At 44.9% G+C, this 17,006-nt stretch overlaps 1 protein-coding gene across 1 annotated transcript in view; it reads right to left on the bottom strand.

Annotated features, from left to right (window-relative positions):
- Positions 1 to 16,738, bottom strand: part of LOC129847046 (histone lysine acetyltransferase CREBBP-like) — a 43,522-nt gene extending 26,784 nt beyond the window's left edge. The window contains exon 1 of the mRNA XM_055914822.1: positions 15,892 to 16,738. Coding sequence (XP_055770797.1) covers positions 15,892 to 15,979 — 88 coding nt within the window. The 5' untranslated portion in view covers positions 15,980 to 16,738. The remainder of the gene's footprint in view (positions 1 to 15,891) is intronic.
- Positions 16,739 to 17,006: the final 268 nt, after the last annotated feature.

Genomic DNA, 17,006 nt, shown 5'->3' with positions numbered 1-17,006 from the left:
GGAGCATTCTTGTGGCTGGCTAGGGCCTTGGGAGGAATGAACTCTGAGCGCTGAGTAAACACAACACACACACAAATAGAGAGAGCACTAATGAGGCCTAGAGTCCAAATCACATGCTCATGTCAAGGTCCTGCACGTAAGGGTGTGTGTGCACGCTCAGAAAAAGATAACAATGGCATGAGAGGCAAACCGTCGCACGCCCAGCGCAGTGCCTTGACTGTCAGGTTCTCCAGTTGGAGAGATCCTCCCTCTACCAGAGTGGGAGCGCCTGAACAGGTTGTCAGGTTGTAATGGGATAGTCTGTATGTGAGAGAGACCAGTGCTGTCAGAGAACTCAAATGAAGATTTACGGGCAGTTTAGGGGTTGAGCTTGACACTACTTAACACCTTTATTAATTTGTCCGACAGTCACTGAATAATAATACCAATATTTGCCATTTAGTAGACGCTTTTTCCCAAAAAGACTTAGTCATAGGTGGTCCCAGGAATTGAACCCATGTTCCTGGCATTGCAAGTGCCATGCTCTACCAACTGAGTGAAACAGGACCCCTGAATGTGAAGAGATCTAGGTCTACACAATATGCACGTATCCTATGAAGGCAAGCACCTGTGTCTCAGACACCATGTCTCGTAGCAGCAGTCAGTCCTGTTACAGACTGAGCATGTATAGAGAGAGATGTGACTTACAGAAAGAGAGACCAGCTGTAGTACCAGCATTCTGATAGACCATTCATCCATCTGACAAACCATTTATTTTTTAAAGTTCCATGGGCGAGAAGCCAAAAACCATCCAGGAGACAGCAGAATGCCAAGTGCAGCCAGGCGAGACATAAAAGAAGAACGATTTGAAAATACTTTGACATTTTGAGTCATCAAAAATCCCGAGAGTCCTCAGGGTTGTATAAGCTGAAGTGTGTCGGCTGGGCCACGACATGATTCACCCTGGTCTTTGTTACGACTGGAGCTGAACATCCTCTGTTAGACCCTCCAGCCTGAGAGGTAGAAACAGTCAGCTTTCAGCACGCAGGCTGAGACTCTGGTCCACAGACAGGTCAGAGAGACACTCTGGTCCACAGACAGGTCAGAGAGACACTCTGGTCCACAGACAGGTCAGAGAGACACTCTGGTCCACAGACAGGTCAGAGAGACACTCTGGTCCACAGACAGGTCAGAGAGACACTCTGGTCCACAGACAGGTCAGAGAGACACTCTGGTCCACAGACAGGTCAGAGAGACACTCTGGTCCACAGACAGGTCAGAGAGACACTCTGGTCCACAGACAGGTCAGAGAGACACTCTGGTCCACAGACAGGTCAGAGAGACACTCTGGTCCACAGACAGGTCAGAGAGACACTCTGGTCCACAGACAGGTCAGAGAGACACTCTGGTCCACAGACAGGTCAGAGAGACACTCTGGTCCACAGACAGGTCAGAGAGACACTCTGGTCCACAGACAGGTCAGAGAGACACTCTGGTCCACAGACAGGTCAGAGAGACACTCTGGTCCACAGACAGGTCAGAGAGACACTCTGGTCCACAGACAGGTCAGAGAGACACTCTGGTCCACAGACAGGTCAGAGAGACACTCTGGTCCACAGACAGGTCAGAGAGACACTCTGGTCCACAGACAGGTCAGAGAGACACTCTGGTCCACAGACAGGTCAGAGAGACACTCTGGTCCACAGACAGGTCAGAGAGACACTCTGGTCCACAGACAGGTCAGAGAGAGAGGGAGACACTCTGGTCCACAGACAGGTCAGAGAGAGAGGGAGACACTCTGGTCCACAGACAGGTCAGAGAGAGAGGGAGACACTCTGGTCCACAGACAGGTCAGAGAGAGAGGGAGACACTCTGGTCCACAGACAGGTCAGAGAGAGAGGGAGACACTCTGGTCCACAGACAGGTCAGAGAGAGAGGGAGACACTCTGGTCCACAGACAGGTCAGAGAGAGAGGGAGACACTCTGGTCCACAGACAGGTCAGAGAGAGAGGGAGACACTCTGGTCCACAGACAGGTCAGAGAGAGAGGGAGACACTCTGGTCCACAGACAGGTCAGAGAGAGAGGGAGACACTCTGGTCCACAGACAGGTCAGAGAGAGAGGGAGATACTCTGGTCCACAGACAGGTCAGAGAGAGAGGGAGACACTCTGGTCCACAGACAGGTCAGAGAGAGAGGGAGACACTCTGGTCCACAGACAGGTCAGAGAGAGGGAGACACTCTGGTCCACAGACAGGTCAGAGAGAGGGAGACACTCTGGTCCACAGACAGGTCAGAGAGAGGGAGACACTCTGGTCCACAGACAGGTCAGAGAGAGGGAGACACTCTGGTCCACAGACAGGTCAGAGAGAGGGAGACACTCTGGTCCACAGACAGGTCAGAGAGAGGGAGACACTCTGGTCCACAGACAGGTCAGAGAGGGAGACACTCTGGTCCACAGACAGGTCAGAGAGAGGGAGACACTCTGGTCCACAGACAGGTCTGAGAGAGGGAGACACTCCTCAGCCACGGCTCCATTAAAACACCTGAGCGTCAGCCATACTCCACTGACAGGCTTCATTTGCCCTGCCTACTGATCTGCCTGGACTCAAGCCGGGTTAGAATGAGACTTCTCTAGCTCAGCTTCACTGAAACAGTTAGTCTACCTCAGCCTTGTTGCATATGACAGACAGTCTAGTGAAGCCAAGCCTGAAATGAGAGGCCTCAAATGCATTGCGCTGAGCAGGAGAGTTGAGAAGAACTCAGTGTGTTTGTGTACCTGCCAATATCCCTCAGTATGATCCCTTGTGATGGATCCTGACTCGCCACTACTGACACTGACCTTAGGGCAGTTTGGCATGCCCACCAGTTACAGTTAGAATTTGGAGAGGGTAAACTGTTCCTATCTGTGCCTAAGGGGCCAGGCAACTCCTTCCTCTAGCTCCTGACAGCCGACTCAGGCAGCGGAGGGGAAGGGAGAAAAAGACATAGATCGTGGCGCAAATGGGACTGATTAGATTTAAAAGGTTCAGACTACACACAGCCGAGAGAATTTAGCATGCAGAAGCCACCACTGCCGCCTCAGCAGCAGCGTACGCCTGAACGGCCAATTAGCTGCTGGCGGCGCAGCATTCAGTGCCGGTCAAAGGGGACGGAGCAAAGTGAGTCTCCAAGCCTAGATAAGACCTCGCCTTCACACACAGGCGTGCACACACACACGCTTCTCCCAAAGGTTACCAGGCAAGGGGGGATAAACACTGCAGTTAGTGACGTGTGTTACCAATACCTCAACCATACACAGCTCTTAGCTAGCCTAGCTCAGAGAGCAAACAGTGGGCCAAGACTCTTAAGAAAAATATATAAACTTTTATTTGTACATTTTTTTTTTTTTTTTTTACACCAAATTGAAAAAGCAGGACAAACATCCATATTCAAGTTTAAGGTGAATGCAAATAAAAACCACCCGATTTGACCAGCATTCAACACCATAGTGACCTCCAAGCGCATCATTAAACTTGAGGCCCTGGGTCTCAAACCCGCCCTGTGTAATTGGGTCCTGGACTTGATGGGCCGCCCCAAGGTGGTGAAGGTAGGAAACAACATCTCCACTCCGCTGATCCTCAACACAGGGACCCCACAATGGTGCGTGCTCAGCCCCCTCCTGTACTCCCTGTTCACCCATGACTGCGTGGCCATGCACGCCTCCGACTCAATCATCAAGTTTCCAGATGACACAACAGTCGTGGGCTTGATCAACAACGACGAGACAGCCTACAGGGAGGTGGTGAGGGCACTCTGAGTGAGAGGTTGTTTTCTTGACACCACACTCCATGTCAACAAAACAAAGGAGATGATTGTGGACTTCAGGAAACAGCAGAGGGAGCACCCCCCTATCCACATCGATGGGACCTCAGTGGAGAAGGTGGAAAGTTAAGTTCCTCGACGTACACATCATGGACAAACTGAAATGGTCCACCCACATAGTGTGGTGAAGGCGGGCTGCATCACCGCCTGGTACGGCAACTGCACCACCCTCAACGGCAAGGCTATCCAGAGGGTGGTGCAGTTGCACCACAACGCATCACCGGGGGCAAACTGCCTGCCCTCCAGGAAACCTACAGATGTCACAGGAAGGCCAAAAAGATCATCAAGGACAACAACCACCCGAGCCACTGCCTGTTCACGCCACTACCACCCAGAAGAAGAAGTCAGTACAGGTGCGTCAAAGCTGGGACCGAGAGACAGCATCTCTCAAGGCCATCAGACTGTTAAACAGCCATCACTAACACAGAGAGGCTGCTGCCTACATACAGACTCGAATTATTGGCCACTTTAATAAATGGATCCCTAGTCACTTTAAATAATTCCACTTTAATAATGTTTACACATCGTACATTACTCATCTCATATGTATTTACTGTATTTTATACCATCTACTGCATTTTACCTATGTCGCTCGGTCATTGCTCATCCATATATTTAAATGTACATATGCTTATTTCATCCCTTTAGATTTGTGTGTATTAGGTGGTTGTTGTGGAATTGTTAGATAACTTGTTGGTTATTACTGCATTGTCGGAACTAGAAGCACAAGCATTTCGCTACACTCGCATTAACATCTGCTAACCATGTGTATGTGACCAATAAAATTTGATGGTCATTGATTTAATTTGTATATTTCTTCCATGCATCTTCCATGCATTCCATGCAACAAATCAATCACCAGCTACAATGGTCAGAATCTATCGGAGATACTGGGACCTTTTTGTGTCAGTTAAAAGACAACGCCACGTGCACGGCGAGATGAGCTAATTTAAACAGGACACCTACACCTCACCAGTCAGATATGCTTTCCTTTAAAAACACATTTAATGCCAAATTTCAAAAATGTGGGGAGATCCGTCGTCCCAGTTTGTTTGTTCAGCGTTGATTGGAGAGAGACTGTGGTGTAAAAACGTTAATACTGCGCTTTATAAGACTGAGGTGTGATGACTTCAAGATGTGGAGAATTAGTGGCGCGCTGCAATCCATTTGCTGAATCGCCTTTATGAACAAACCACAGCCAGCCATTCAAGAAAAACGAGGGGAGAACAATCTGAGACAGGGTTAAACTAAGCAGTCTTTGAGAGGAGGTCTGAGTTGCAGAGAGCGGGAGAGGTGACAGTTTCTTGCTCCCGCAGCCCTTTAACAGACAGACTCAGAGGTTTAAATGAAAAAATGCCCACGCTGATCGACAAAATCCTGCCTGTTTCACATCAGAGAGTATTAGCACCCTGCAGATCCAGAGTTCAGAGGAGAGCAGAGGGGAGGGAGAGGTGAAGAGTGGTGGGGTGGAGAGGTAATGTGGGGAGGCAGAGGAAGAGATGAAGAGGGGTAAGGAGGATAGCGGTGAGGGAGAGGGGCTTGGGCAGTATACCAACGGTATGATTTTAAGCACACAAAATGTCAATTGAGCCAGTCACAAAGAGCACATGGAGCAAACGTCACAGCAACGTGATAAATTCACTACTAATCTGGGGTAACATTAATCCAGGATCCAGAAAGGGGAAAATAAAACTCAGAAAGAAATATCTTGCTAGACGCAGTTCTAAAATGATTCTTATTGTAAATTCTCAGCTTTAGGTCAGGGCTCGCACCAAATCATGAATGTAAAAGGACTAATTTCATGCTTCAGTTGCACTTCTCCACTCGAATGAAATATCTTTGCGCTCATCATTAGATCACCAGATAGCTCTCTGACTGATGTGTAGGATACTTTTCGGGATAATGTTAAAATGCAAGATTAACTTCGGACAGAACATCAGGAAATGTAGCTGGCTACATTTTTTTCTATGATAGACATTAGAAATATGATGGCCACCCATTGTTATTGCAAAAAGTACCAAGCTATTACATTCTAGGCTAGCTAATTTACTAAAGTGTGGCTGCTACCGTCTCAGGATGGTAAGTTGGTGTTTGAAGATATCCCACTAGTGGTGTGGGGGCTGTGCTTTGGCAAAGTGGGTGGGGTTATATCCTGCCTGTTTGGCCCTGTCCGGGAGTATCGTCGGACAGGGCCACAGCAGTGTCTCCCGACCCCTCCTGTCTCAGCCTCCAGTATTTATGCTTATCTGTCAGGGGGCTAGGGTCAGTCTGTTATACCTGGAGGATTTCTCTTGTCTTATCCGGTGTCCTGTGTGAATTTAAGTATGCTCTCTCTAATTCTCTTTCTTTCTTTCTCTCGGAGGACCTGAGCCCTAGGACCATGCCTCAGGACTACCTGGCATAATGACTCCTTGCTGTCCCCAGTACACCTGGTCGTGCTGCTGCTCCAGTTTTAACTGTTTTGCCTGCGTCTATGGAACCCTGATCTGTTCACCGGAAGTGCTACCTGTTCTCAACTCTCTAGAGACAGCAGGAGTGGTAGAGATACTCAATGATCGGCTATGAATAGCCAACTGACATTTACTCCTGGAGGTGCTGACCTGTGGCACCCTCTACAACCACGGTGATTATTATTATTTGACCCTGCTGGTCATCTATGAACATTTGAACATCTTGGCCATGTTCTGTTATAATCTCCACCCGGCACAGCCAGAAGAGGACTGGCCACCCCTCAGCCTGGTTTCTTCCTAGGTTCTGGCCTTTCTAGGGAGTTTTTCCTAGCCACCGTGCTCCTTCACCTGCATTGCTTGCTGGTTGGGGTTTAAGGCTGGGTTTCTGTACAGCACTTTGTGACATCAGCTGATGTAAGAAGGGCTTTATAAATACATTTGATCGCTAAGAAAATAGCATTGCAGTTCTATTGTCATCTGATAAACTATTTTCAGTCAAATGTGTGGCACTAATGTATTTTGTGTTTAGAAAAAGTAGTTGCCCACCCCTTATCACTCTATTGATGAAAAAAAAAACACTTGACTTTCAATAGAAAAACGCAGGTGAAATGCTTTAAAATGCAGATTTTTTTATGGTCTCTTGAAAATTCAGTTTTCTTCAACTGAATGCGGCCCCTTCTGTTTGCCAACTGAATATCTTATAACTAAGTTATCTAAGATGGAGAAAATGCATTTTCTCTAACTATTCAACTGGTTTGCTAACTTGGTATCTAAAGGTGGCTAGCTTGGGAAATAGCACACCTTGAGTGCACAGCTGGTAATACTGTATAAAAAAGGTACGGAAATCTGGATACCGCCCACCACCATACTGTGCAGCAGGGCTCCGTTGGTCCCACTCCTATTTGGAGGGACATCTGCAGTAGTGCCCCCTTCACCCCACACACCCCTCCATCCCATTCTAATCAGTTCCACTTCAGCAGATACATTATCCCGCACAGCGAGCGCTCTGCCTGAGACCGTTCCCCCTGAAGCGGGTGGAACTGAAGGCAGTGTTTTTACGCTTGGCTGTATGTACACTAATGCTAACATGGGTGGAATAATTCTCACCCACCCAGGGGTTGGTGACCATTCACCGAGCCGGGACGGAGGAGAACACCCACTAGGTAAGCAATGTGCCTGAAAAACACTTGTCTGGAGCCAATTTCTCAAGACGGGCACTAACACACAGTGAACACAACCACTGGCGTACAGATCAAAACAAACAGACATTGGCTGGCATCCATGGATCAAACATACACGGCATAATCTGTCACACATTAACACTCACATCAAACCCGGGACAGCCGTCCCGCCTACACTGGCTGACAGGCTGTAAGGTGCTCTGTAGGGCAGAGCAAAGTGTGCGTTTGCGCTCTACCACAGTAATAATGGGCCTCAGAAACATGACTTGAGCCAGCCAAACCCATGACAACACACGCTATGCTTTTATGCAGTGGTTTTCAAACCTGGTCCAGGGGAACCCAAAGGGACACACATTTTGGGGTTTTGCCATAGCACTACACACCTGATTCAAATCATCAACTCACCATCAGGCTTTGATGATTTGAAATTAGGTGTGTAGTGCGAGGGCAACAACAGGACCACTGCTATAGGCTAAATCGGGCCACTCAAAATTGTGAGAAAGAAAGTGTATGGTTTCATTTGTGGCTAAGCAGGAAAAAGCTATTTCAGCATTAATAGTTTTCTAAAAAAAAATAAAGATCCAGAGTGTGGGACACAGTCTAGCTAGAGAGGCTAGAACTCATCAGGAAGTCAAAACCTGTCAACAACACTAAGGTGACACCCATCACAAATCCATTCATACAGGTTGTCTATTCATCTTCAACACTTCCAAGAGAGAGCAGTCTTCTACTCTCTCCTCATAACCCTCCCTCCCGGCATCATTTTCTCCAGGGCTGAGTGGGAGCGAGAAGGAGTGAGTGTGAGTGAGGAGAGGAATCTGCTCTTTTCACAGGTCTGCTTGAGGAATTTCTGGGAATTGGGCTTTTTCAAGTTAAACAAAACCCTATTTTGTCTCCGCTGCCATCTGCGGCTCTAAATCTTCTCAGTGTACTCAGGACCCCGTGCCGCTTCACAACTTCAAAGGAAAGCAGGTCTGTGGCACACTATGCCATGTATCGCTGAGAAGTTGGTGAGTGAGTGTGGTGCTGGGCTATTAGAGAGGATGTGTGTGTTTGTGTCAGCTGGGCAGTTTATTAGAGGGTTGTGTGTGTGTGTGTAAGATGTGCATAAGTGTGTACACTGAGGCAGAGAGCGTCTGGCCTGGCAGCCCTCTCTAAAGAGGCAGCAGAGTGAGGGTCATGGTGCCTTACTGCCCAGCGACAGCTCTTCACCCCACAAAGATGAACTAGGGCTGCAAAGGACCCCGGCCTGTCAGTGGGGAAGACGACAGCCCAGGACAGAACCAAAGAGCTGTTTGTAAACCGGGTCATTAATTTGGCACTAAATGGAAGAAAACGGACAAAACAAAGAGGGACTCCCTGCACTTAAATTATAACCGGTTTGTTTTCCGCAGCAAAACATTCAGCAAACGTGACCCAGTTGACAGACAATCGTCTGCCTTGTCGTTTAACACTTTCCTTGACTGAGAATAAAGAGTTGGTTGTGGTGTCTGTAATCCCTAACTTGGCCTCATTTGAGATGTTTGCATTTTCCCCCCAGCGTTTGATAGTGGTGGAGAATTTACAGTTGCACAATGATCCATTCAAACATCCATTCACTACCGACTGCACAATGAACTCCGAACGCAATTCACTACCATAACTCTACAATGGACGTAAGCTACATGTCATTGCTATATAAAATACAGAGATAAACACAATAAAGAGCCCTCACTAAAGTCACAGAGAGCACTTAGGTTAAGTCACATTATTTAAAGTGCATTTTACAGCGACAGGTTAAATACAAGATAATCTGATAGCACTGAAGGTTATAGATCGCCCTCTGAACTTTGCAGCCCTCCCGTAGACTCCCGGCCTCCATTTAGGCTACTCTCTAGTCTTGGCTTTGACATCAGACACCAGCAGCTGGTTCTGAGGCAGAAAGTCACGCCCCTGGGAACAACTCAAAGTGTAGCAGGGGTTTAAAGCTGACTTCTCTTCCAGGCAGGTATAGGTAGCCTAACCACGTTTCATCAGAGCTACCGGACATTACAATGGAACATTAACTTTTTTGGGTTGTGAGTGTGACACAATCATTTATTTAGGTGCCACCAAATTAATAAAACAATGTTCTATAAAGTGCTTGACCCAGGAAGCCCCTAAAAACCCACCATTTGGGGACACACTGGTGTAAGTAACTACAGTCCTGATTGGGGTTAACACCACCACATAGGGTCAATTCAACTTATTAGGATATCATTTAGCCAAGTGTCAGTGTAGTACAGGCAACCACACAGTCCACACTTCAGAACAGATGTGCAGCATAGGGGGGTGTGTGTGTGGTAGTGCTGAGAGATGAACTGAAATGTTGGACATTTTTTCATTTTTAAACTAATTGACCAACATCGGTTACATTTCTGGGGTTTTCTGTGAGCTCGATGTGCAGTTTCTGTAGAGATAAATCAGATCATGCCTGAACTGTGCGATGTAATAGAGAGTTGACGTTTTCAACAGGTAATACTGAATAATTAGTGCTTTTTGATATTGGTCGGATTACTTTTATTTATATAAGTCCCATGATGGTAGTGACTGCCCATTACAGCTTATCACTTATTAACCATCATTTATTCACATTACATTAAAATATTAAGTTGTGTATATTACATTTGTTTATTTGATGACTTTATTATTTCATTCCAAGTCATCTCCTCTCTATAGAGCTGTTGTCAATACTGACTGTCAACAATCACTATTTTAGTAGTTCTTCAAAGTAAATAAGGCATGACTGCTAAATACCATCTATCAATCCCTTAGATCATGTATGTTCATGTAGAGATACCTTGTGAAGCAACAGCTGTTCTCTATATCACCTCACCATTGCGTATTATTCTCTCTCTTCTGTAGCAGGAGTAAAACACAGACCGGGCAAGTAGATGCAATGGATTATGGCCATTGTAGTTAATTACAATGTTTTATGCACTAAACTACATAGAATATTGGCCTATTGGAAACTACAACTCCCTACTACATAACACAGTTCAGGCTGGATCTGATTCATCTCTAGAGAAACTGTGCAATGTGCGAACTGAGTTCACAAAAAAAACAGAACGAAATGGAATTAAAATAATAATTGAACCAGTGTCGGTCAATTAGTTGTTTAAAAACAGAAAAAAAGAAAAATGGCTCAGCACTACCAACAGGACAGACAGCAGCAGCTCTGTAGAGATGAGATGACTTGGAATGAAATAATCAAGTAATCAAATAAACAAATGTAATATACACAACTAAAATATTTTAAAGTAATGTGAATAAATGGTGGTTAATAAGTGATAATCAGTAACGGGCAGTCACCATCATGGGACTTTCATGAAAAAATATATTCTGTGTTACAGCAGTTAACCCACATTATACATAGTGCATTTAATGATGCTGACCCCATTTAGTCGACTGGTCGATTGTTAGGCTGTTGGTCGCCCGAGATTTCTTTAGTTGAGCAGTACCCAATTTATTTTTTTTATTTTTTTTAAATACACCTGTCTGATTTGCAATGAGTGGACTGATCCATTGTGGAGGCCTTGGGGATGGCACAGTCCATTTTAAGACATGTGCTACTGAAATGGTATAGGATTATATTAAGTCAGAACAATAGTGCAACATTATTGCGCTCTCTCCCACGTTGGATAGCGGTCGCTGTCCGCGGTTCTGAAACATCAGCGTGCTACCGAATTGGCACCATCACCAAGAACATGTTGCTATGTGCATACCAGCAGAGTTAAACAGCATATTGGTGTTGAGAACAATGCAGCGATGGCAGGAGATGAGAAAACAGGTCTTGCCTTGTCTAAGAAAAGTGAGGAGCAAAAACCAACTTATAATAGGGGACTCCCAGGTGGCGCATTGGTCTGGTATCGAGTCCAGGCTCTGTCGCAGCCGGCCGCGACCGGGAGGCCCAAGGGGCGGCGCACAACTGGCCCAGCGTCATCCGGGTTAGGGAGGGTTTGGCCGCAGTGCATGCTGACCAGGTCGCCAGGTGTACAGTGTTTCCTCCGACACATTGGTGTGGCTGGCTTCCGGGTTGGATGGGCATTGTGTCAAGAAGCAGTGCGGCTTGGTTGGGTTGTGTTTCGGAGGATGCATGGCTCTCGACCTTCGCTTCTCCCGAGTCCGTACGGGAGTTGCAGCGATGAGACAAGACTAACTACTACCAATTGGATACCACGAAATTGGGGAGAAAAGGGCCAAAAAATATATATATTAATTTCAACAAAAAGTTTTTTTTTTTTTTTTTTTTAATTGGCCTATAATTAATAGCCTAAATGTGCCTTGTTTATAAATATACATCTATATATATATATATCTCTACAAAAATAAAACAGATCCTGCTTCTGTTGCCTGTTTGAGTGTTTGTTAAATAGCCTACCAATTCTGTGAGCATCAAGACACATGCAACCACAACATGTCAGATAACAATTTCACAAATGTGGCTGTTTTTAATCTTTGATATGCTGTAATAAAGCCTTTACTTTGCTTTCTTAAGAACAGCCTCTCTAGTATGTTTTAGAATGTATTTAGTGTTGTGTACACTGTTCCAAATTGTCAAAAAAAGTGAACCCTCCTCTCTCTTGATCTCATTAATAATAATCATTATAATAATATAATAATGGCATTATCATTAGTAGGCTTAGTATAGCAGCCTGGTATAACCACCATCGAGCTATAGGCCTAACATGCTGACCAAACCGGATGTGCTCCATCGCGCACACATTGATTTTGTTCACCCAGACCAGAAGAGAACAGGACACGCAGGTTAAAACATAGAAAACTAACTGAACCAATTATATTCATTTGTGGACAGGTCGAAAAGCATTGAACATTTATGGCAATTTAGCTAGCTAGCTTGCTGTTATCTAATTTGTCCTGGGATATAAACATTTGGTTGTTATTTTACCTGAAATGCACAAGGTCCTCTACTCCGACAATAAATCCACAGAAACAAATTCAGTTTACCGTTTTCTCGTCATCTCTCCTCCTTCCTACAGGCTTCTTTTTCTTCTGTGGACTTTATATGGCGGTTGGCAACCAACTTTACGGGGCATTAGTAGAACCGACTGGAGTGTGTTAGTCAGTTCATCTTTCAATCACCCACGTGGGTATATGCTTCTAGAAACCAATGAGATTTGAGAGGCCGGACTTGTAGCGCATTGAGCTTCACAAATAGAAGCTATTTTTATTTTAGTGTCTGGCCATCCATATGCTCGCTAAGGAGCACGAGCAGTGTGGGTGCAATGATTGAATAACATGTATGTGTACATTTATTTTGCAACGCACGTGACACGAGTGGTGTGGTCAGCATGTTAGAGCGCATCCTGTTTAGTCTTATACCGTAACTTACTTGGGCATATATTTCAATACTTATAGGCAACAATCAATCATTCATGTTATCACACAGCATACAAGTCATTCATGACTTGAAATGCAATCAAGCATTTTAGTTTTAAAATAAATCAAACCTTGAATAATTTGCGTAAACGATAAATAAACTTTCATTTCGGGAAATTGCATTCACGAATGAATGCGAATGTTTTTAGTCTTTGCTGTAATTAAGGCTTTCCAAATAAAACTAAACGTTACAGACTCTCTGGTACGCTTATAATTTATTTGTGTTATTTACATTGTTCCAAATAGTCCGGAAAATGATATTGTAATCTAACAACACCTGTTTGGAACACACAATATGCACACCGCTTGCTCCTGACCAAAATTTTCTTGATCTCCAGTATTTTCAACTAGTCACATTTATTCCACAAATCTGACTTCCCGTTTTCCTCCCAAGTAACTAGTAACAGTAATTGTGTTAAGGTGTTCGGAGTTTGTTATAACCAATTAATTGATGTGATAATGATATGCTATAGGTCAGGCCCTATTGGTCAAGTGCATGCGATGAATAAATATGTCTTGTAAAGAGAGCACGGGTTGAGGGAATGTTTTTCCTAAACAAATTAGGGATTTCAGTAACAAAACTTTTCAGTCAGAAATGGCTGTAATTATGGTGCAGCTTCAGCAACACGGACAGCGCAATAAACACTGATGATGTTCTGTGGTGGTCGCTGCAGCAGGGAGGAGAGAAACAACCGGTGCTAGTCACACAGTCACTCGCTGTCATTTTTCTTTAACACAGAGCAGCAAGTCTGAGCCCGGCCTGGCAGAATCAAATCAATTGCGGTCGAACTCCCTCTAGTCATTTGTGTGTCTTAATTATTTCATTAAACGGTTCGCTTAAATCATAAGACAAGCTCAGTGCATATCATGGATTTGATTAAAACACATAAGATGTTTTATCATTTCAATCGATTGGTCGAAAGAACAGATTATTGTCAAAGATTGTGTCAGGGACTGCCCTAATTGTTTTATTTTGTATTACAGCATATAACCCACATAATGCATAGTCAAAGAAATAACGGAAACCAAAAAATGTTAATATTTTTTAAATAATTGACCCCGACATTAAAATGCACTAATCGCTTAGCTCTAGTGCGTGGAGGCAGGGAGTGGTGCAGCTGCCACAGCAACGTCATACAATGTTAAGCATAAAATATGACTGGTTGTTAAATACCCATGTTAAACAATATGTTGGCTGGCTGCGGCTAGCGATATGAGGCCAGGAACCAGGGGAAGTTGTGCAGGTTCAAATCAAATCAAATTTTATTGGTCACATACACATGTTTGGCAGATGTTATTGAGGGTGTAGCGAAATGATTGTGCTTCTAGCTCCGAGAGTGCAGTAACATCTAACAAGAAACAACTTACCAACATATATCCAATAGACAAATCTAAGGAATGGAATTAAGAATATATACATATATGGATGAGCGATGTCAGAGCGGCATGGACTAAAATACAGTAGAATAGTATAGAATACAGTTTATACATATGAGATGAGTAATGCCATATAGATAAACATCAAAGTGACCAGTGTTCCATTTCTTAAAGTGGCCAGTCATTTCTAGTCTATGTCTATAGGCAGCAGCCTTTAATGTGCTAGTGGCTGTTTAGCAGTCTGATGGCCTTGAGATAGCTGGGATCGAGACACTGAAAAACAGCTTTGACGCACCTGTACTGACCTCGCCTCCTGCATGATAGCGGGGTGAACAGACAGTGGCTCGGGGGGTTGTTGTCCTTAATTATCTTTTTGGCCTTCCTGTGACATCGAGTGCTATAGGTGTCCTGGAGGGTAGGTAGTTTGCCCCCGGTGATGCGTTGTGCAGACCGCACTACTCTCTGGAGAGCCTTGCGGTTGCGGACGGTGCAGTTGCTGTACCAGGCGGTGATGCAGCCCGACAGGATCCTCTCAATTGTGCATCTGTAAAAGTTTGTGAGGGTTTTAGGTGCCCAGCCAAATTTCTTCAGCCTGATGAGGTTGAAGAGGCTCGGTCGTGCCTTCTTCACCACACTGTCTGTGTGGGTAGTCCATTTCAGTTTGTCAGTGATGTGTACGCCAAGGAACATGAAGCTTTCCACCTTCTCCACTGCGTTCCCATCGATGTGGATAGGGGGGTGCACCCTCTGCTGTTTCCTGTTTCCTGAGTGTTTGGGTGGGTAGAGTGTGGTGGTAGACCCCGAGGTTAGGTTTAGGCTTGATGTTCTTCTCTCTCTGATAAAAACCAACCAAGGCAGCGCTGTGGTAGACTTTTGTTATTGTCTGGGAGGCTAGGTTTATGAGCACAGGAGACCTGTCCATAAACTTCACTGCAGGGCCCCTATTCAAGGGCACGTCCATTAAATTCCTATAGGTTTCACTCTGTATGAACATTTATATAACTTACCTTCAAGTTAATGTTGACACTTCTGTTGACTGTGCTCATACAATAGTCCTATACTGGTAGGTTAACAAGTGTCTATCAGTGTTGAAATGAACCAAATTCAACAGGTTGCACTTTTCTTTTGAACAGACGCGGCGGCTATATCACAAGTCTCGTCTGCGTTCGGGCCGCTGCTCCGACTCACACTCCACCGCAATGACATTATCCGGAACATAGGCGTGACAAGTTTTCAGAGGCGTAGCTGGTAAACGGAGAAGGAGCGACAGACACATCAGCACATGGTGCAATACCAGCACTGCCAGTAGGCTGACTTTACTACCAAGGCATATGGGCAAGTCGAGAAGAGAGCAGCGGAGGATTGGCTACTAGAGACGGGTGACTGTAGATTCAGTGACAGTCGGGCGTGACAATTTAATACCACGAAAAACTAGACTACAACGCTCGAGAGCAGACATATTAAAGTTCCAAGTGAGGAACATTGTGCACGAGCGAACGCAGTCAACACCAGACGAAATATAAAAAGTACAGTTTTCATTATCACTAAAATAACTCATGCATTGTTAGCATACATTTATTGTATCACTAGACCGACGACAAAATAGCCTCTACTTGGTGCTTACCTGGACCATCTGACGCTGAAAGCGCAGGTGAATTGAGTTTCGGTCGCTTTGCGTTGGGAGGTCCGACGTCCAGCAAATTGTCAGCCATTCTGATCGGTAAGAATGATCACTAAATAATGATGCAAAATGAAATTCGACTCCTTCCAGCTAGATTTTTTTATGGCAACAATCTTCTTTCTTACTCACACCCCACGTATAGGGGTATTTAACCAACTAGCTGGCAAGATAGAAAAATGTTTGCACTAGTCAGCCGAGTAGAATGTTTCAAAATAAAGGCAACAGCGCCACGCTTCGCCGCTGACAATCACCCCATGATAATCCAACACCCAACACCCACATAATTATCTTTAATAATTATGGACAAAAAATATTTCGGTTCCGAAAAATAAATTAAAAATAGTAACAAAAAAAGTATATAGTGTGGATTCAAGACCCTTTCTCCATAAATCCCTAGATAGGCATCTTTAAATAAGCGCCTTTTCCCGGTCCAAATGAACAGCCTTAAATTCAATTTTCGCCTCCAATAAAGACAAGAAATTTACAAAAATATTTTGTATGCGCCGATGTATTTTTCTCGATACTGTCTCTCGATAAATACATCGTCTCGGAACGGAGATACGGAGCGGCGCTCTCTGAAGGGGAAATCAAATATACGAGGGGCTCTCTAGACGACAAAAACTGATCCAATCCTCGTTTTTTCTCAATAATTATCTTCGAAGGAATAAAGACTTCGATTTTCTGCAGAATAAAGCCTTTTGAGCACGGTCTAAATGGCTCGTTTCGGTCTAAAGAATAATGCTCTCCCGAAATCCTGATTCTGAGCCGCGTCAAGATGGCGGCTGTTGATTCCTCCGATACAAAAAGTTTTTTTCTTTCTAGCTAGACTGGGGGGGGGAGGGGCTGTGCAATCACGCCCTACGCAAACCTATGCCCTGCCGTGCGTCATGTGGACGTACATCAACAAGCCTCTAGGGGTGGAATAACCCAAAAAATTAAGTAGCTGTCAAAGCACTTTCTAACCTAAAGTGTTACAGAACAATGTACAAGTGAGCAGTTATTGTGCAGCCCCCCATATACATTGTGTATCATGCGTCTCCAAGTCACCAACCCTCATA

The sequence above is a fragment of the Salvelinus fontinalis genome, unplaced genomic scaffold, assembly GCF_029448725.1.
Source record: "Salvelinus fontinalis isolate EN_2023a unplaced genomic scaffold, ASM2944872v1 scaffold_0685, whole genome shotgun sequence".
NCBI lineage: Eukaryota > Metazoa > Chordata > Actinopteri > Salmoniformes > Salmonidae > Salvelinus > Salvelinus fontinalis.
The sequence above is the reverse complement of the archived record's forward strand: the minus strand, read 5'-3'. Positions and strand labels throughout refer to the sequence as shown.